This window comes from Equus caballus, chromosome 6 (genome assembly GCF_041296265.1).
Source record: "Equus caballus isolate H_3958 breed thoroughbred chromosome 6, TB-T2T, whole genome shotgun sequence".
Classification (NCBI taxonomy): domain Eukaryota; kingdom Metazoa; phylum Chordata; class Mammalia; order Perissodactyla; family Equidae; genus Equus; species Equus caballus.
The window spans coordinates 93,193,701-93,214,219 of NC_091689.1; the positions used below are offsets into that span (position 1 = coordinate 93,193,701).

The 20,519-nt window shown below is 39.3% G+C and overlaps 1 protein-coding gene across 6 annotated transcripts in view; it reads left to right on the forward strand.

Annotated features, from left to right (window-relative positions):
* The window catches only part of SRGAP1 (SLIT-ROBO Rho GTPase activating protein 1), a 265,246-nt gene that overhangs the window by 237,779 nt on the left and 6,948 nt on the right, over positions 1 to 20,519 (forward strand). For all 6 annotated transcript variants that reach the window (XM_001491676.6, XM_005611367.4, XM_070271841.1 and 3 more), the window contains 6 exons: positions 3,192 to 3,297; positions 5,713 to 5,937; positions 8,475 to 8,554; positions 15,779 to 15,959; positions 17,249 to 17,383; positions 17,513 to 17,852. In XM_001491676.6, the coding sequence (XP_001491726.2) occupies positions 3,192 to 3,297; positions 5,713 to 5,937; positions 8,475 to 8,554; positions 15,779 to 15,959; positions 17,249 to 17,383; positions 17,513 to 17,852 (1,067 nt within the window). The remainder of the gene's footprint in view (positions 1 to 3,191; positions 3,298 to 5,712; positions 5,938 to 8,474; positions 8,555 to 15,778; positions 15,960 to 17,248; positions 17,384 to 17,512; positions 17,853 to 20,519) is intronic.

Genomic DNA, 20,519 nt, shown 5'->3' on the forward strand with positions numbered 1-20,519 from the left:
TATATTAAACTTTGTGGCTGGTTTGAGGCATAAATGTGAAATCATTTATGCACACAATTTTTTAATGACCAAGGGAATAAATGCTAGTAAATCTCAATATTTATTCTTTAAGAATGTAAGAATGGGTCATAATATGTATAATTTCACCTTTGAGAGATTTTCTTTGTTTGTTGAGATAGACTTTCTAGATACAGGTATGCTAAATCATCTTTTTATCTTTAACATAAAGTAGCAACACTGGTCATGCTTTTTTAAAAAATTAGTTATTTCAGGTAATAAGCTTTTAACCAGTTAACTTCAAATGTGAAACAATAATCCAACTATGCCTAAATATATAGCATTTATAGATGTAAAATTCCCCCATTAAATTGTCAATGACTTGTGCATTACTTCATCTGTAGGTGTTTCGTCTTCCCTCTCTGTACAATGTGGGTTCTCCCGTGAAGCCGTCGCGGAAGACAAACACATTACTCTGGGACGTGTTTTCATCCTACGGGGACACTGGGACTGAATTAGGTGGAAATGTTGATAACTTAGTAATTGAGTTCTAGTGGCCTGAGTAAATTTATGCACCTGTTTAATAACATTTTTAGAGCCTCTTACTCCCTCTTTTCAGAAAAAAAATCAAGATTAATGTCTGGAAAGTATATTGAACAAAGTGCTTAGACTCAATAAATGTGGCCCTGCCCTGCCTTGTTCAAAGTGCTATATTGTTTTCCATGTTGAAATATTTTACAAATTAAAAGGCAAAATATAAATGTCTATTTCAATATTACTAAAATCACAATATTAATTATAGGTTTATGATAAAAAATTAAAAGTGTTACAGAAATATTAATCGGATGATAATATTTTACTTGCATTCTGGTTTGAGTTTCTGAAATTCCATTTCCTAAAAGGTGACTAGCTGTAATTCCAGCTCTGTGTGGCATACTCAAAGACGGGAATGGAAGTGATTTTTCCCAGAAATCTTGATAAATTATTTCTTTTGCAAACTCATTAGTGGTTAAGTGAGAATATTCCTAATACATTTTTATCACCTTTTCAGCCATGCAAAGAAAAGAAATAAAATGCTTAGGTAACCTGGTGGTTTGCTAATAAGTGGAAAGCAGCTGGGGTCAGCTCGCGATTCCAGAGACGTGAGCGTGGCATGATTAAGGCAGTGATTCTCAACCTCGTCTGCATGAAAGAATCTCAGGCATCAGCCTTTTAAAAATCTCCCCAAGTGGTTCCACGTCAGTGTTGAGAACCACTGGTCTAAGTGGACTTGGAATGGCAAACTGAGTTAGGAGAGTGTTATGATCGTCCAAGTTAGAAATCATAAAGACCAATTAGGAAATAAGCAGTGAGATATCTATGTCCCACACAAGGGAGAAAAATGAAGCAAAGATTCCATCTTCACAGAAGTGATGGTCTTAACCTTGAGATGGGACGAGTTTACCAATGCAGAGAACCAATGGAGATCCTTGAAGGATAACCACGTTTTTGGGTGGGAGAAGGTCAGAAAACCTGAAAAGTGGGAGAAGAATCAATTGGCTATCGTGTCAGAAACTAAGGCTTGAGATTTTCGAGTAGGATATATGAATATCTCAAGAGCAATTAAGAACAAGTGTAGTAATATGAGATTATAGCAAGCTTCAAAAATATTTTTGAAATATTCTTTGAAATATTTTTCTCAAATGTATGCTTAGTGGATGTCTTCAAAGTTGTACTTTGTAAAGATGCTTCGAAATCCAAGAAAGACAACTAGATTTATGAAACAGAAAACAGGTTCTAGTCCAGGCTCCACCCCTCTAGCCAGCTGACCTTGGGTGAGCCACTTACCCAATTCCCATTTTCCTAATCCATTAAATGGGGATGGCAGCACATGCCCTGCCTATGCCCAAGTTTGTTATCTGCATTAAATTAGATAACAAATGTGGAAATTTGTTTTAAAATATGGACCATTATGCAGATAGATTATTAGCAGTAACCTTTTTGCTGCTGTTCACAGGCCCTTTAGTATTGAAAAGCTTTGGACAATTTGTACTCCTTGTAAAGAGATAAAATAATACTAGGAAGTCCGAGGTACCCCTCCTTCAGAGAGTTCACCATCCCACAGGGAAGACAGGATAAGGAAATAAATAACTGTCAACACCAGGGTGTAAATTCTGTGAGACCAGGAATCATATCACTAATGTATTCCCAATGCCTAACTCAGTGCTTCAAACCTAGTAGGCTCACCTAAAATGTTTGTTTGAAAAATTGATGAAGTAATATGATACAAGGTAAAAAGTCATACAAATAAAATACTATGATAGTTTTAAGGAAGGAGAGATTGAACACCTGGCTCATTGCTTGAATCATAATAATTAGTAGACAAATATATGATGGATTAATGAATAATGGGGTGGAGGAGAGAGAATGTCCCCAAAAGCTACTTTAGTTATCACGCAGCAAAAAGGAGTTGAAATCATATCAGATGTAAAATTAGAAATAGCAGCAAGTGAAAAATTACTTTTATTTTTTTTATTTTATTGCAGTAACATTGGATTATAACAGTATATAACTTTCAGATGTACATCGTAATATATTTCAAATTCTGTATAGATTATATCATGTTCACCACCCAAAAACTAATTATAGTCCATCCCCTCACGTGTGAGCCTCATCACCCCTTTTGCCCTCCCCCCCTTCCCCTATGGTAACCACCAATCCAATCTCTGTTGCTAAGTGTTTGTCGTTGTTTTTATCTTCTACTTATGAGTGAGATCATATGGTATTTGACTTTCTCCCTCTGACTTATTTCACTTTGTATAATACCCTCAAGGTCCATCCATGTTGTCACAAATGGCCAGATTTCATCATTTCTTATGGCTGAGTAGTCTTCCATTGTGTATATGAACCACATCTTCTTTATCCATTCATCCCTTGATGGGCACCTAGGTTGCTTCCAATAACTTTTAAATCTAGAAGACTAAGTTGCTTAACACCAAGACCGTGGAAATCAGAAACCAGTGATGAGTCAGAGGAGATGCCTTCAGAAATGGTGGAATACCCAAGCTGATCACTTATTTGCTATATTGGATACAATTGCATCTCACTCAAGGGCAAGCTGTTGCTTATGTGCAGATAGAAACTTTGGTACTACAATGTTCTGCTTTAAATGTGGCAAGTGAAAGGATGCTGACCATGTCTTCTTCTGTCTGTAGGAACAGATAATCTCTATGAGAGGGCGCTTCACATCCGCAAACTCCTCCTGACCTTGCCCAGGTCGGTCCTTATAGTGATGAGGTACCTCTTTGCCTTCCTCAATCAGTAAGTACCCTAACGCTCTGCCAAAGTACCCATCTTAATTGCATTTGCACCACTCTGAGTTCTGTCTTGGTTCTTGGATTCTGTAAAATGTACATTGGGTTCCATCTATCAGCAGGTCGAAGAGAAGATTATTGAATATATGCTGAAGGTACTTTCTTCCTCAGCAGATCAAGGTTATCAAAACATCGATGAAAGACGCAGAAACTGTGCCCATAAATGCAAAAATATACAAATATTACTAAAAAGAACACTTTTCGGGGAAATGTGTTTTTCCAACTTCAGTCCCAGGCTAATGTCATAAATGTTTTTGTCAAAATAATGTAAACCACTTCACCTGCTCACTCCAGAAAATTTCTGTGAGTTTTGATGTTGTAGCTGGGGAAAGACAGGAATTGCAGATGAGACTTACACACAAATCTGAAAAAGAATTCCTGTAAATTCAGTATAAGACTTTGTCAAGAAGAAGATGTTTCTAAGTTTTCAGATATTTCTAAAACAATGTAGCAGAAATCACCGCTACACAGTAAAAATCACTGCATTATTTTCAAACTTTAGTCTTTTAATTTAGGCAACTTGATTTTCAGTTGTGTTACTTCCTGATGCATGGGCTGCATTCTAAGAGCATCCTCCCCAAGTCCTCTCTAAGAGTTCTCTTGCTTTTCAACATTTCAGTTAAGGAATTAGAAATAAGGAAATCCGGGCCAGGGGTTGGGGGGAGGTAAGCTTGAGGAAATGCCTTCTTCTCGCATTCTCCCTTCCTAAAATGAGGATATTTTCTCTTCTCTATCTCACTGGAGGTTTTTGGTTCTCAAAAGCCATGGGGACTTAGTACAATGCTGCTGACTATTCCTGAAATCATACCCGCTCAGATTGACCCCCCAAACCAAGTATCTTACGATAGGGAAGTGCTGGCAGGGAATCATATGGAATGGAACATCCAATAAAACATCCAAAAATGACAGTAACCGATTCCTACAGAAGTCACCACTGGACATAAGTAGTGTCTAGAGGGATGGGTATAAACTATGTTCAGGTTAAATAGATGCTGTAAATTTTTTACCCTTAAGCTTAGTCACCCAGGTGACAAATAGCCTGTTCTTTTTTAATTGTAAAATCGAAATGTGGAAATAAGATTTTTGTATCATGTTTTTGCTCTTCAAGCCGGCACTAAATTAAAGACCCAGAAAGATTAACGGTGACTCTCCCCATTGAGCTTAATGTGTCCTTTGAAAATTAGACCGTTCCTATTCTGAATCTCCCTTCTCCTTCCTGCATCCATTTTCAAGATGATCTGTAACGTGATCGTTGGCTGTTACTGTGAACGTTTTGTTAAGATTGTATGTTTGAGAAGTGGCAGAAGGGAAAGACATATGTCAGCTGTGGAAATTATGCTTTTGTGTTTTCTACTTCCTAGACTATCTTATTTCTAAAAAAGGGTAAAGTATCATGTCACATGGTATCTCAGTTTCTTTGTGTCTGTCACCATGTCACATAGGTAGTTGAGTCTCTTTTTTTCTCCTTCCATTTGTCATCTGCTCACCTGGATTTTACATTTCCTTTCAAGATTGACATTTTAGACCCTGGAAGATAACGTCTCTAGATTCCCCCTGGAACAGCACCTTGCCTGTGTGCTAGAGGCATAGCAATCAAGAGCTGGCTTATTTTGAGTCACCTGTGGAAAATAGCTCACAAATATCCATTGGATTGAATTTAGAAATTAGCACTAGATTACGGAAACCTCCCCCAAATGTTTGCCAGCTTTAAATGGAATGAGAGAATCAAGGATCTTTTTCCCTTCTCTTGCACTTGTAATGTCTTTTGTGATCCTGGTTGTCACCTGGTGTTGGTAGTCTTACCCAAAACAAGTTATAAAGCCTGGAATCATGTGCTTTCTTTCAATGGTTACAAAGAAAGGTGTTTTGTTTTCCTCTAGGCTTTCCTCATGATTTAGAGGAGAAAACTGGATCTGAGATGATTTTGAATAGTGGGAGGAGAATTTTAAAAACATCCGTAAGGCCTTATAGAGATCACTACTGCCCTTCCCAGTTTACTTGAGCAGCATTTAGAGCCTGACCATAATGTTTCCAAATGCAGCTCATTTACTGGATCCTGGTCTCCATTGTAGTAGAGATTCTCTTAATCTCCCTTGTGGCCTTGAAAAATGCCACTTAACTAAGTAAGTAGGACTTACATTCCCCTTTCAGTTTCTACCTAGTTGAAAGGTTCTGAGTCACTTTACTTTCTTTAGAGTTTGCTGAGCCAACTTAAAGTAGGGTGGAATATCATTTTATTCTAATAATAAAAACCAAATAAACGTTTAGATCCCTATTTTCAGAATATGAGCTGGCTTATTAAGTATTGATTTTCTTTTCTCCCCTTGATCTTTTATAACTCCTTTCTTGCTTCCTTTCATAGTCTTTCACAGTACAGTGATGAGAACATGATGGACCCTTATAATCTGGCCATTTGCTTTGGCCCAACATTGATGCCCGTCCCTGAAATACAGGATCAAGTGTCCTGCCAGGCTCACGTGAATGAAATTGTCAAAACCATTATCATCCACCATGAGACTATTTTCCCAGATGCTAAAGAGCTGGATGGCCCTGTTTATGAGAAATGTATGGCTGGAGATGACTACTGGTAAGTCCAAAAGTTTTATTTCTTCTCCCTCTGGAAAAATTACGGAAATATAGATAATCAGCTTCATTAGGAAAAAGAATTGACCATAAGGCACCACTGCTTCCAAATAAAAAAGAAAAAGGAAGACGCAGCAGGAACACTTGAGGTAAGTTAGAACACTAAGACCCTTCACAGCACTGGCTTCTTATTCTGGAAACTCATATTCATCCCTCCCTTTTCTCCAAGATTGCTTCTTTTTAGATATATCCACCCTATCATGACTTTTGTAGAGAGTAAAGGTTTTGATGTTACATAGAGCTGTATTAGTTTTTACTGTTACATTAAGAAAAGATAACTGATTGAATTGGTAAATTTCATTTTCATTCTGAAACAGATAGTTTTGATTCTATATAAAGTATTTCAAAATTTTCATTTTAAAGGTCCCCTGTCAAACAAATGTGTTTTCATTCTTACGTTTTTTCATGTTTGTTCTTACCAGTAAATATTGTTCTAACCAATTATAGCAGTAAAGGTCATTTTGAGCAAATTTATTATATTAATATATTATTGGGATAAAAATTTTTTAATATGGCGGTATAGTTACCTCCCAATGAACTACAAAAATGGAGGCAGTGTAGTCAATTGATTTATCCCAAAGGTAGGGAACCCTAAAATGTTCCTGTTCACTATTTGATATATGAGTTCCAGCTTCTGAGAAATCAGATAAATAGAAGTAGCTTCGACTCCTTGAGCCCCTACGAGTACCAGCTACTCAGTGCGTATGATCTCTGTATTCCTCGTGACCACTCTAGCACGTAAGTCAAGAGGTTGAGGGGCCTGTCCAATGACCGCCGTAACTGGAAGCAGCCCAGGTCTGTCTGATTCCAAAGCCCACCTGAGTCTCCCCACTCAGCAGCTACCTTTGCAACCGACCTCGGAAACTGCCCTGTGCAGCTCCCATCCAGGAGCAGCTGGAAATAAACTTGTCTAAGTCCTTTGTTCTGGACTCTCCTCAGAACACTTTCCCGTTTCCTTACTGGGGATTAAGTAGAAGTGGAATAAGTAGCTGAAATATCTTCAACAACTAAAAGTATACTTATGTTTTACTTAAACCACAGTACGGTCTTAAACCACAGTATGATGATATGCCATAAAAATACGGAAACTAGACTATTTCCAGAATTTCTGCTTTCTAAGTTAACAAGAAAACCTGGTACATTCCAGTTCTGTAGTACATCCAGCAATTTTACACATGAAATGCAATTCAAAAATATTTACTTGAGCACTTACTATGCGCAATGTGTTAAGTGAGTGTGGCTCTGGAAAGATGAGTAAAACTCAGCCCTGTTGAGATACGGGATTTTATTTCCATGGTCGTATTTGTTTCAAGGTCGGTGCGTGTCAAAGCATGTTTAGTATTTCCAGATCTTCAAGGCTATATCAGCAAGCTCTGCTGTTTCGTGTTATCAGACAGCAAGTGTGTGGATGTCTGATCAGTATTATTTGATGCACTGTATTCTAGGACTTTCTTTGGTCACTGCTTTTTACAAACAGGGTGAAAGCCCCATAAAAAAAAGTCTTGCAACCAATTACATGTGCTTGATTATGTCCTCCTCCTATACACAGTGCTCTCGATGGGTATTGCTCATTTTAAACAGAAAGTCAATATGACAGCAGTTTCCTTGTCCCCCCAACACCAAATAGAAATGGGCTTTTACGGTAATATCAGGTTGGTATTTGTGACCCTAATTCCATTATCAGTGTACATTTGAGGAGAGGTGGTAGTAGTGTTAAAGGATAGGTTTTTAAAAAGGATAAAATTGTAACTCTCATACAATTATAAAATGAACATGTGTCAAGAAAAGACGGAGGAGCCAGCCCAGTTGTGTGGTGGTAAAGTTCACATGCTCCACTTCAGCAGCCTGGGGTTTGCTGCTTCAGATCCTGGGCACAGACCTACAGACTGCTCATTAAGCCATGCTGTGGCAGCATCTGACAAAGAAGAACTAGACTGGCTTACAACAGGGATATACAAGTATGTACTGGGGCTTTGGGGAGGAACAAAAAAGAGGAAGAGTGGTAACAGATGTTATCTCAGGGCCAATCTTCCTCACCAAAAACAAACAAACAAAGAGACCCTATCTTTTAAGAAGAGAAAAGAAAGGAAAGATACTAGAACAAATTCAAAGCAGAAGTCAAAGAACAATCAATTTACATGCAATAAGGAATGTTGAAATGAATTTGTAAAACCTGGGGTACCATAGGGCATATTCCACTAGAATTCAACACATTTTCATTTGTATGGATAAGAATTATTTGTGATGCTATCGGTTTTCTACAAGTTAACTTCTCTTTACAGAGCTGTACAATAGCCTAGTCAAAGAGGAAGGCACATACACGGGACCGATTAGCCTCGGAGGCTCCAGTGATCCATTGAAAGTCTATCCAGTACTCCTTTGCCGTTCCAAAATCTCCTATTTTTTCTTACAGTAGCAATTGTCCATGTTTTAAATTCTTTCCACTTTGGCTTCATATGCATTTCTGTTTCCACTCCACAGCGACAGCCCATACAGTGAGCACGGTACGTTGGAGGAGGTGGACCAGGACGCTGGGACAGAGCCCCACACCAGTGAGGACGGTATGCCCTTATGCCCATGCTGTTGTAAAACCAGTCTTTATAGCCTTTATTTTAGAATTGCTTGTGTTAAAAATTCAGTAATACAAAAGAATATTTATGAGAGATGTATAAATTATGAAGCATAAAGTTACAATGAACATCCAATTCACCACCAACTTCAAGAAAAAAACAGTTACCTTTGCAATTCCCTGATCCCATCGCCTTCCTTGCCCCCTCAGGGGTAACCGCTATGTATTTGTATTTTTTAAATGGCTTGTTGTTTCATTTTTGTCTCGTCTGTTTCATTATTGATGAATATGTGAGGCATTTTCTGTTTTTTGCCATTAAAAACAGTGCTGCTATGAATATTTTGAACATGTATCTACTGCAAATGTCCAGGAGTTTCTCTAAGATATACACACCTGAGAGGTAGCATGTCTTCAGCTTTACTCAAAACTAGCAGTTTTTGAAAATGGTTGTACTGATAGACACTCCCATCAGCAGTGTATCAGCCTCGAGTTGTGTGTGTTCATCCACACTTCTTTTAACCAAATATCATAATCTCCACTAATATAGTCCACGTGTAATGGTATCTCATTGTGATTTTAATTTACATTTCTCTGATGACTGATGAAGATAGTCTTTTAAAATATAGTGTATTAATAGAAAATTTGGGGTAAAGTAAGGCCGACAGATCAGGATATGATTGCCATCGAGAAGATACTTTGTTAGTCACGATTCCGAAGAGGAAGGGACATGCCACACCTGGGGGGGGGCCACCCTGGGAAGCACCAGGGTCGGTCAGGAGCAGAGGGAGAGGGGGCAACTCGGCAGGAGCCCGTATTGTGGGTTCTGCAGGGAGGACTGGGAGAGGCTGGGTAAGCAGGTCTAGGATGGGCTAGTTTGACTTCTTTCAGCAGGCTCAGGGGCACAGGGGCCATCTCTAGTTATCTGGCACCTGGCCCCGTGATCAGGGCAGATGGATAGTGGCCCATAGTGTGAGAGCCTGATAGAGGAGGCAGCCAGGTGCGGGCCCTGCATTGACTGGTTTGTATTTGAAAAGCAGGCAAGTTGTTTGCCATCTCTAGGACTTGGCTAACCCCAGGAGGGGCAGTCCCTCTGGGGTCATCAAGACCCCAGATGTCAGAATACAGAAAATAAAAAACATTGATACAGCTGTACTCATTTGTAATACAGGTATTACAGATATTTGATACAGGTTAATACAGATATACTCATTTTTATATATTTAGGTTTCTTATTTTGTGAAATTCCTAACAGGTCTTCTGCCCATTTTACTACTAGATTCTCTGGACTTTTTTTGTTTGGTTTAGTTTGGTTTGGTTTGACTTTGGTGTTTTTCTTATTTACGAGAATTCTTTGTGGGTGTGGATCAGGTCTTTTATTGGGTAGACATTTTGTAAACATCTTTTCCTGCTCTGTAGCTTCTCTTTCATGTGCTTATTGTGTCTTTTGCTAAACAGAGGATCTTAATTTTTTTTTTTTAAGATTTTATTTTTCCTTTTTCTCCCCAAAGCCCCCCGGTACATAGTTGTATAGTTTTTTAGTTGTGGGTCCTTCTAGTTGTGGCATGTGGGATGCCGCCTCAACATGGCCTGATGAGTGGTGCCATGTCCGCCCCCAGGATCTGAACCGGTGAAACCCTGGGCCGCTGAAGCAGAGCGCGTGAACTTAACCACTCAGCCATGGGGCCAGCCCCCAAGGATCTTAATTTTTAAGTAATTGAATTTAGTAATCTTTTCCTTCATGATTATTTTACTTTGTGTCTCCTTTAAGAAATCCTCAGTGCCCTCAGGGAATGAAGATGATTCTCCCTTGTTCTCTTTTAAGTCCTTTAAGGTTTTGTTTTTCACACATAGGTCTTTATTCTAGCAGGAATTTATTTGGAGATATGGTGTGAGGTAGGGGTCCGTTCCTTTTTTCTCCGTATGGATACACCATTGCCCCAACTGTCCTAGCCTTGATTGTGCTTTCTCCGCTGCTCCACACCTGTGTTATAAATCGAGTGTGTCTACTCATGTGTCTGTTTCTGGGCTCTGTTCTCTTCCATTGGTCTCCTTGTCTGTTCCTACATCACCATCTTAATTTTGTTACCTTTTAATAAATCTTAATATTTGGCAAATTAAGACTCCTGACTTTGTTCCTCTTAACAGTTCCTGGCCCTTTGCAATTTCACTTAAATTTTAGACTCAGTTATTAAGTTCTTAAAACAAACGGAAAAAACCCTGAAAACCTGTTGGGGTTTCGAATGCAGTTGCTCTGATTCTACCTGTATTAATGTGGAGAGGATTGATATTTTATAATATTCAGTCTTCCAATTCACAAACATATTTCTAGTTACTCAATGTCTCCCAATAAACTTTTATGCTTTTCTCTGTAGAGATCCTTTTTTCTTTTTCTAACTTCTTAAGTTTAATGCTTAACATCCCTTTTCAACACTTTTTCAATATGAACATATAAAGCTGTCACTTTTCTCTTAGTACCTCTTTTGCTGTATGCATGATCCTTTTATTCTCCCTCCAGCTGTGACTAATCGGCTTTAAACCCATCCGTTGAATTTTTATGTTTAATTTTTTTTCTACAAGTTCTGTTTACTTCACTTTCGTGTGTGCTGCTTGGTCGTTTTTTATAGTCTTCTGCTCTTACTCATAATATTAATCCTTTCCATTGTTTTGGATTATATGTCTGATAATTCTAATATCTGAAGTCTTCCTGGATTTTTATTGGCTCCTGCTCATTGAGTCTTATTTTCCAGTGTGTTTTGTAGTTTCTTTACTTATTTCTTGGAACTTGGTGGAATTCCTTTAGGCTCAGTTGAAGGTAGGTTCCTTCAGAGAGGGTTTTCATTTATTTCCACCTGGGGCACAACCAGGTTGGGACTCCATTGGATTTTTAGCTTGAGATTTTCCAGGCCAGCAAGGCAGTGTGAACTGAAAATGCAAACCTCCCTGAGGAGTGGAATGTGGTTGGGATTCTTAGAGATGATCTGTTCCAAGGTTTGAGAGAGATTATTTCCTCAAGTCCAGGGGTTGGAAGGGTTAGGAGGTAGGGGTGGTTACAATCTATGGAGAAGTGTGGAGGGCTAGAAGGGAGGAAGATTTCTAGAACTAGAAGTTCACTGTGACACTGAGAGTGTGATCCGTTGTGGGCGCTTAGATTCTCCACGCGGGGCAGGCCCTGGACTTAGTCTTTTGTGCAAAATGAAAGCTTAAGTTAACCAGGCAGGGAAATGCCCTCAAGGCAAACTCTGACTTGCATTTTCTAGTGTTCTGTTTACCTCGCCTGGGTTTCCACTTTTCTTTGAGTTTTTGGTCTTTGGCATTCCTTACTGTCACGGTAGCTTATTAATGCAGTTACAAAGATTTGTTTTTAATCCAGCATTTTCAGTTGATTTCAGCAGGAGGGTAATTAGGGTGTCTAGTGTCCACCCTCTGCTGAAAAAAGAAAGTTTGTGTTTTTAAACGTAAGACGGATTGGCATTTTTAGAACATAAGAAGACATTCTTTGAAGCGAGAGCTGTGTTGTTGCTTTTCAAAGTCTCAGAGCCCCACCTCCACCACCATGTTCCTTTGTCTTGAGTTTCTTTGTTTCTCTATATGGTTCATTCCTTCTTCACTGCTGACTTCTCTAAGTATTTCCTTGCTTTCCCCAGTGGCAGGAAAAGCCAAGACAAAGCTCCAGCCATCTCTCTTCCCAAACATCAGGCTCACCACCATGCCATCTGTCAGTTGTTCTTACCCCTTGACTACAAAAGAGAAGCTTTGCCGAGGGCTCTGTGTTTTAGATAACATTTTGATCATGTTCACCTGATTTTGCTGGAAGGAAAAGCATTGCTTCTAAAGGACAGATACCCTTGCCCACAGCCAGCCTCTGAAGTCCTGCAACTAAATGAACTAGCACATTGATTGTCTTTTTGATTGCCCGGGTATTGTATTTTCTTTTCTCTGTTATGGCATCACTAGAGAGAATAGCTTTTGTTTCCAAAGGAGAAGCTGTCACAGAACAAAACCATCATCTGCAAGGGCAGTTGGTAACAGATCTAGGAGGAAAGTGTCAGGGACAGCAAGGTCCCAAAGAGAAAGTGTGATGTACTAACGTTTTATATAAAACAACAAGAAATGGAAATATAAGACTTGACAGCCCCAGGCAGTCAGAAAATCAGTTCTACTGAATTTTCTTTCCCTTTGCACAAAATTATAATAGCCATGCAGGAAAACGAAGTTATCATGTTATACTCTTATTCTTGTTCTTGATAGCAGCTGCATTCCACAGGGTCTCTGCAGGGCCTTAAACCATGTGACTCTCTCTGAAAGGGGGCTGATGCTCTTCCCACCCTGGGATCGATGTGCTCTGCCGTGACTAGACTCAGATGTGTATAAATAGCTTATTGATTGACATTTGACTGTCAAGTGACTCTCGTGGGAGCAGAAAGAGTCAAAGTAATGAAATCGCTTAGAATTACTAGTTGATGTAGTAGGCTTACCAATAAAATGTACTTCTGGTTCATCTGGTCATTCTTTCGTAGCCTCTCCACATTTAAATTAAATAAGCAGAGTCTGATAATCCTGTTGCTAGTTGTTTCAAAAATAAAAAGAAGAGATAATCATAGAGGTCATGATCAATGAAATTATGATAAAATATGCCTATACCTGTTAAATAGTCTTAAACAGCCCTTGACCAGCATTGACAGTGTATGATGGGATGGCATTAAAGAGCATTCAGGGTTCTCTCTTCATTTCCTTTTGACCAGTACAGAGATGTACACTGTGTTATGGGCTTGTATCTTTCCATTTCCTTTAGTAAAATGAAATTTAAACACGTGGGCATATATTCACATAGATATTTGCAAATTACATGTCATGAAGTTCTTTTTAATAAATGTCATGTCTTCATTCCTCCACAGATATATTTGTGTCCCCTACTTCACTGACATATTTATTTCTGTCCCCCAAGGAGAACTGGGGTAAAAAAATTATCATCTGTTGTCACAGATCAACCAGAATTTATTCTTTATCTGCAAGTTTAGAACAAACTATAAAGTCAATCCCTTTGACTATAAAGTTATATTCCCTCCTCTATGAAGCAGACTTGTAGATACTTAGTAAAGCTGCTATTTATATTGCTTTAATGAAGAAAATGTAATTTTAGGGAGGAATACTAGAATGTTAACATATGATCTAAAAGCTAAATTGTTAAAGGACTTAAGCTGTTGTTTTAAAATTATTTTTACAGCTACTCTGCTGAGCCGTGTACTACATGCAGATTATAGTGTTGTGCTTCTGCAATATGAAATATTATTCACCTTAAACATTATCCACTAGCAAAAAGAGGGGGCATTTTCTTTGTCTTTATTTTAAATGCATAGCTGAAATTCACCCAGGCCCTTTATATAAGATAAAACCTAGGCTTTTTCACTGTGTTTGTTGATTCTTATGCCTTTGCCTTACATGTCCCAGAGAATGTTTGAATTTATCAAGTGAGAAAGAAGTCTAGCTGGCTATCTGAGGACTTCTTATGCAGTTTATTCAATATAAGTATGACAGATATTGAAGATACTGCAATAAACTTTGGAAAAAATAAACTCTCTTAAAGGGGAAGGTTTGTTACCAAGGGAAATAGAAAACAGTTTGCTGAGAAAATATTTGACAGGCAGGTTTTAATCTGTTATGTATGTGCGCATATTCTAGAGTATTTGGAAACTAATGCAAGCTCAGTTTTTAGCAAATGAGGCATCGTTCATGGCGTAGGTCTATTTCTGTAAGCATAACCCAGTTGTCCTGGCTCTTTGTAATTCTGTTTATTGTTGATCAAATGTTTACTCACCTACTGTTGGTAGCAGGGGTGAGGATGGAGTGATGGTGAGAAAGGGCAGGAAAGATCGTAAGGCCCCAAACTGAGGAGCTTTTTGCAATAAACTGAATCACAGAAAGTACCTGTTGTAGTTGTTTTATTTAGTTTGTCCTCTTATTTGCCTTCAATAAATGTGGTCAGAATTAGATCAAGCCAAAATTCCAATTCTAGTCCCAGAATTCAATATCTTTTTTTTTTAACTTTGTATTTTGAGATCATTGTAGATACTTATTCAATTGTAAGAAATAATACAGAGAGATCCCACAGGCCCTTCTCCCAGTTTCCCCAATGGTAATATCTTACATGACTGTGCTGTTATCACAGCCAGAAAACTGACATTAGACAATCCGTCCACCATGTTCACACTTCACCAGTTTTTACATGCACTCATTCATGTGTTTACTTAGTTCCTTCCAGTTTTACCACATGTACAGATTTGTGTGACCACAACTATAGTCAAGATAAAGGACAGTTCCATCACAAGGATCCCTCGTGCCACCCTTTTATAGCCTTCCATCCCCTCCCCCACCCCCACCTCTCACAACCACTAGTCTATTCTCCATATCTATTATGATGTCATTTCAAGCAAGCTATATAAATGGAATGATATAGTATGTAACCTTTTGAGATTGGCTTTTTTCATTGACCACGCTCCCTTGAATATCTTTTGACCTCCAGAAAATATAATTTTTGCCTCTAGTCTTTTAAATTGGGTACAGGGCATGCTAAGTTATGCTTGTTTCATGGGTAATATCCAAAATTTGTCACTGATACTAGAGAAAACAAAGTTATTTTGCCTGTTGGTGGTAGTTTGAAGCTGTGATAGTGCCAAAAAAAGTACATGAGGAATTAAATGTATTCAAATAATATTTAATGTGGCAATTTTTGTAAACTTGATTTTTTTTTTTAAATCAACAAGTAAAGCATAAACTTCCTAGTGTTCTGGGATACTGATTTTCCCATGTTGGAAATGGTATTAACATGTTGCAAGGGGACTCCATCAATGTCAAAATGATATGGGAGCAATTGTGGAGGATCTTACAACCCAAGGAGAGATTCTGTATATCATATTGCAAAGTTTAAAGTATTTTGTATTAAACTGTCATTATATCTCTAGTAAGAGGCTGTGGAAATTAAGATCTAACATTCAGTTTTTCTTTGCCTGAAAAACTGGTGACGGCAAGAGAATGTTTTCCTGTAACTCATTTAACAGCCTCATTTTCTCCTGCTTTGTTGATTTGTTTATTACCGTGTTCTGTCTGGATATTAAAATGGCCTTGTTTATTTCTAAGGCCTCATCTAGACCTTTCAGATAGTGTATGATGCCTTCCTAACAACCTTGTCCCTCACTGTTTTCTGGTGCGTTCTTTGTAGAATGTGAGCCAATAGAAGCCATCGCCAAGTTCGACTACGTGGGGCGATCGGCCAGAGAGCTGTCCTTCAAGAAGGGCGCCTCGCTGCTGCTCTATCACCGCGCGTCCGAGGACTGGTGGGAGGGAAGGCACAACGGCATCGACGGGCTCGTGCCCCACCAGTACATCGTGGTGCAGGATATGTGAGTAGTCCCAGCTCCCATCGCCAGGGTGCTCCCGAGGGAGGACTCCAGTCATGGTTCTTAAACTGACCTTGGTCTTAGGAGAAGAGAGCAGAAGGGATCAGAGCCGAAACGTCTCAGCTGAGCACAGTCTACCGTGCTCATGGGTCTTTGCTCACAGTGCTCGGGGGCCGCGGGTCTTCATCTCTGAAACTCTGTGAGGGGGTTCAGGGCAAGGACGAGTGAGGGACGCCTTTGGAAGCGTTCAGGTCCTTAGAAAAATCCCCTGTGCAAAGAAGAGCTTGAAGAGCTGAAGTGACATTGCTAATTCCAAAACCTGTGGGGCTCTTCTCTGAGCGTCTGACTACTGTTTCAATTCCAGGTTCCCAAAGAAGACACTGGCCTAAAGTCTAAAAAGAGTCATCTCCAGGCTGCTTTTCTTCTTTTTAATTTTGCTGACGAGGGCCAGTGGCGTAGTGGTTAAGTTCGCACGTTCCGCCTCCACAGCCCAGGGTTCCTGGCCAGGATCCTGGACCCGACCTATACACCACTCATCAAGCCATGCTGTGGTGGCGTCCCACATACAAAGTAGAGGAAGACTGGCACAGATGTTAGCTCAGGGCCAGTCTTTCTCACCAAAAATAATAAAAATAAATAATAATAATTTTGCTGATGTGAAAGCTCTAATTTCAAAAAGAGATGTGAATTTGGTCATAATATCTTAAGTGAAAGAATCAGGTTACAAAATAATATGTACAGTGTAATCCCTGTTTTGTGAATACAGGCATTCACAATGCAGCACCAATTTAAGAGCATCTTTTCAAGGAAGAGAAATATACCACATAAAATGTATACAATGATTAAATGATTCAGCCTAACTTTAGAAATGTTAAAAATGTGTATCTCAGAATCCAAGGAATATTATATGTGTGTATACACAGACACGCAGTCACCTATGTCTAAGGTATGACGTAACATATAAGTTTCTATAGTGTAAACACCATACACATGGATGCATATATCGTAGGTATGAATCCTTGGCATAGAAAAAAGTGTAGAAGGATATTTTCTAACATTCTAGCAGTAGTTGTCTCTAGATGTTATGTCACAGTAGGGGTGATTGTTACTTCCCTCTTTTCAATATATCTGAATTTTCCAATATACCTGAAATGAAACTGTGTTATTTTTATTGTGAAAAGGAAAAGGTCATGTTAATAAGAGAAAGACTTACATACGTAAATGCCTTCACTTATTTTTTTGTCCCCATTCATCTAGCAAAAGACCCTGACTCTTGATTGTCACTGTTTCAGGGATGACACATTTTCAGACACTCTGAGCCAAAAAGCCGACAGCGAGGCCAGCAGTGGGCCAGTCACTGAGGACAAGTCTTCATCCAAGGACATGAACTCCCCCACGGACCGGCATCCCGATGGCTATTTGGCCAGGTAGGTGAAGTCTGGTCGTCAGGCTCCTGAACCTCCCCTCTCCCAGGAGCTCTGAGGAGCTGCAGTCCTGAGGGTCACCCAGTGTGAAACGCTCTCCTGTTTGCTCTGTCTCTCTCTCTGCATGTTTAGACAAAGAAAAAGAGGAGAGCCGCCCCCTCCAGTGAGGCGTCCTGGCAGGACCAGTGATGGCCATTGCCCCCTCCACCCCCCGAATGCTCTTTCCAACTCCTCAGTTGACCTGGGGTCCCCAAACCTGGCCAGTCACCCCCGGGGCCTGCTGCAGAACCGTGGCCTCAACAATGACAGTCCTGAGAGGAGGCGCCGGCCGGGCCACGGCAGCCTGACCAACATCAGCCGGCACGACTCCCTTAAGAAGATCGACAGCCCTCCCATTAGAAGGTCCACGTCATCAGGGCAATACACAGGCTTCAATGACCACAAGCCCCTGGACCCCGAGACAATCGCTCAGGTAGGATCCCTTTGATGGACTAGTACTTGCTGGGTAGTTGGGGTGTGATGAAGGAGCTGAGCAGGATTGACTTTTTTGTACCCAGTTTTTTGTATAGAACCAACTAAAGAAAACAGAAAGGGAATCAGCCCATTCTTTAATTTAAAGCCCAACTATGGGTCTCTTTTGAAGAACCTTTTGTTACTGGAGGGACCCAAGTGTATTAGGTTCATATTGATTAAACAGAGACATGGCAGAAATGAAGGACCCCAGGGCATTCAAACACGTCATTGCTAAATAGCCAGGAAAACTCTGAAAAAGAAGAATGAGGACAGACTAGCCCTACCAGATCCTAAATGCATGCTAAAGATAGTGAAACAGACAAACTGATGGAACAGAGTGGAGGGCCCAGAAACAGAAACATTTTACTATATGATAAAGAGGACACTTGCAACTTAGGAAATGACGGATTAGTCAATAAGTAATAGGAGAAATAATGGTTAGCTGTTTGAAGAACAGCAGGTCTGGCTCCTGCGTCACTCCTGAATGCACGTATGTCTTCACTTCCAACAGTTACCGCAGACAAGGGCAGTAACTTTTTCATTAATTAATTTAAATTTTTAATTTAATTTTAATTAAAAAATTAGTAATTTTTCCTAGTGATTAGAACTGACAAAGTAAAAGTAAAACAGTATTAATGGATTTTGCCATCGGCCTACCATTCTTCCCTCTAGTTCTTTTTGCAACATAGGCCATCGGAAAAGACGTGTGTAGTCAGGGACAAAGGCGGGGAATAGATTCAGGGTTTGCCATTTGAGTAGTCTGAAGCATCTTCCAGCTGCCAGTGAAGCTTAAAAACTAACTAAATAAATCAAAAAAGAGTGAAGGAGAAATGAATGAAAAACGTGGAGAAGTCCTGAAGATGGATTATTTTTAATAATAAGTGCCCAAGGAAACCCGCATTGATATGACAAATTTCCAAGCTATTTTCATTGTCCTAATGAAAAACAGTTTTGGATAGAAAATTAGATTGTGTGAGGAGTTTAATGTCTTTTTTTAAAGAAATTAAACCAATTTTAAGTGCACAGTAATTTCTCAGCATAAATCAAAAAGACTTTTGACCTTTTGGTTTTCTCTATTTGGAGCGCTATGCAGGACCCTTTGAGGCCTATTTAGAGCCAGTGATATTTGACTATAGCTGAATTTAATGATTTGAGAAATCCATAACATCACTGCTTGCAGTAGGCAGGTGAAACAGGATTTAGGTTAGAGAGACAGGGAATTAGGAGTTTGGGAGTGGGAAGGCGTAATAAGGTCTGTTTAACCCTTTTGCTTCTAGAAACAGGAAATCTTTTAATTGTAAATCATAAAAACAAAAATTCAACAGATAAACCAGACTCTGCACTTTCTCTGTGGGGCAAAGACTTGTAAAAAAAAAAAAAAACAAATCCATATGTTTAGCATCAAATGGAAACCACATATGAAAATAATCACTTGAAAAGTGATGTCACCCTCACAGAATGGCTTCCAGCTGTGTCCTTTATTTATCTTTCCATCTTGCCTCCAGATTTTCCCATGAGGACAAGTAAGCCTGCTATCATGGTGTTCATACAAAAAACATGCAAATTCTTTTGTTAAACAAATCACTGGAATCCCTGATGGAGCTTTTACAAAAACTTCAGCATCCATATGTGATCATCGTGTCTTGGAATAATCCTGTAGCAAACCTTTATTGAGCCCTTACTGTACTGTAGGCCAGGTCCCATACCAGGCTTTCTAGATGCAAAGTTACATCGATAGCCAGCCTCTGCCTGAAGATGCTTAGAATTCAGTGGGGGAATGGACATGGAAATCAGTTACCTTTGTGCACTGCCATAAAGGTGATGCCCCAAGTGAATGGAAGCCCTAGGAATGTAGAGGAAAAGCGTTTCAACCAGACCACAGCGGTGTTGCTCCACCTACCCTATTTCACACAGTGTTCCACCTGTGTGTGTGTGTGTGTGTGTGTGTGTGTGTGTGTGGTAAAAAACATAACATCTTAACCATTTTTAAGTGTACAGTTCAGTAAGGTATATTCACATTGTTGTGAAACAGATCTCCAGAAGTTTTGCATCTTGCCAAACTGAAACTCTGTACCCATTAAACAATTCCCCATTCCCTCCCCAGCCCCTGGTAACCACCATTCTACCTTCCGCTTCTATGAGTGTGACTACCTCATATAAATGGAATCATACAGCATTTGTCTTTTTGTGACTGGCTTATTTCACTTATCATAATGTCCTGAAAGTTTATCCACGTTGTAGCAGATGGCGAGATCTCTTTCCTTTTTAAGGCTGAATAATATTCCATTGTGTGTGTGTGTGTGTGTGTGTGTGTATATATATATATACACACCACATTTTGCTTAGCCATTTGTGTATCGGAACACACTCCACCTTTTTGAAGCAGATATTTTGTAATTTCCCATTTGCCATCTGAAATAAATTGATAAATGATATAACTAATTTGAAAAAACAGATAAAATTCTAAATATAATATAAATAAAAAATGAAATAAATATTAAAGCAAATGTGTTTCAGTTAATGCTTGACTACACTAGAAGACAAAAGAAGTAGTAAAAAGCCTTCACCGACATGTAGAGTTACCATAAATACAACAATTAAAAATGCGCATTGATGGTGCCGGCCC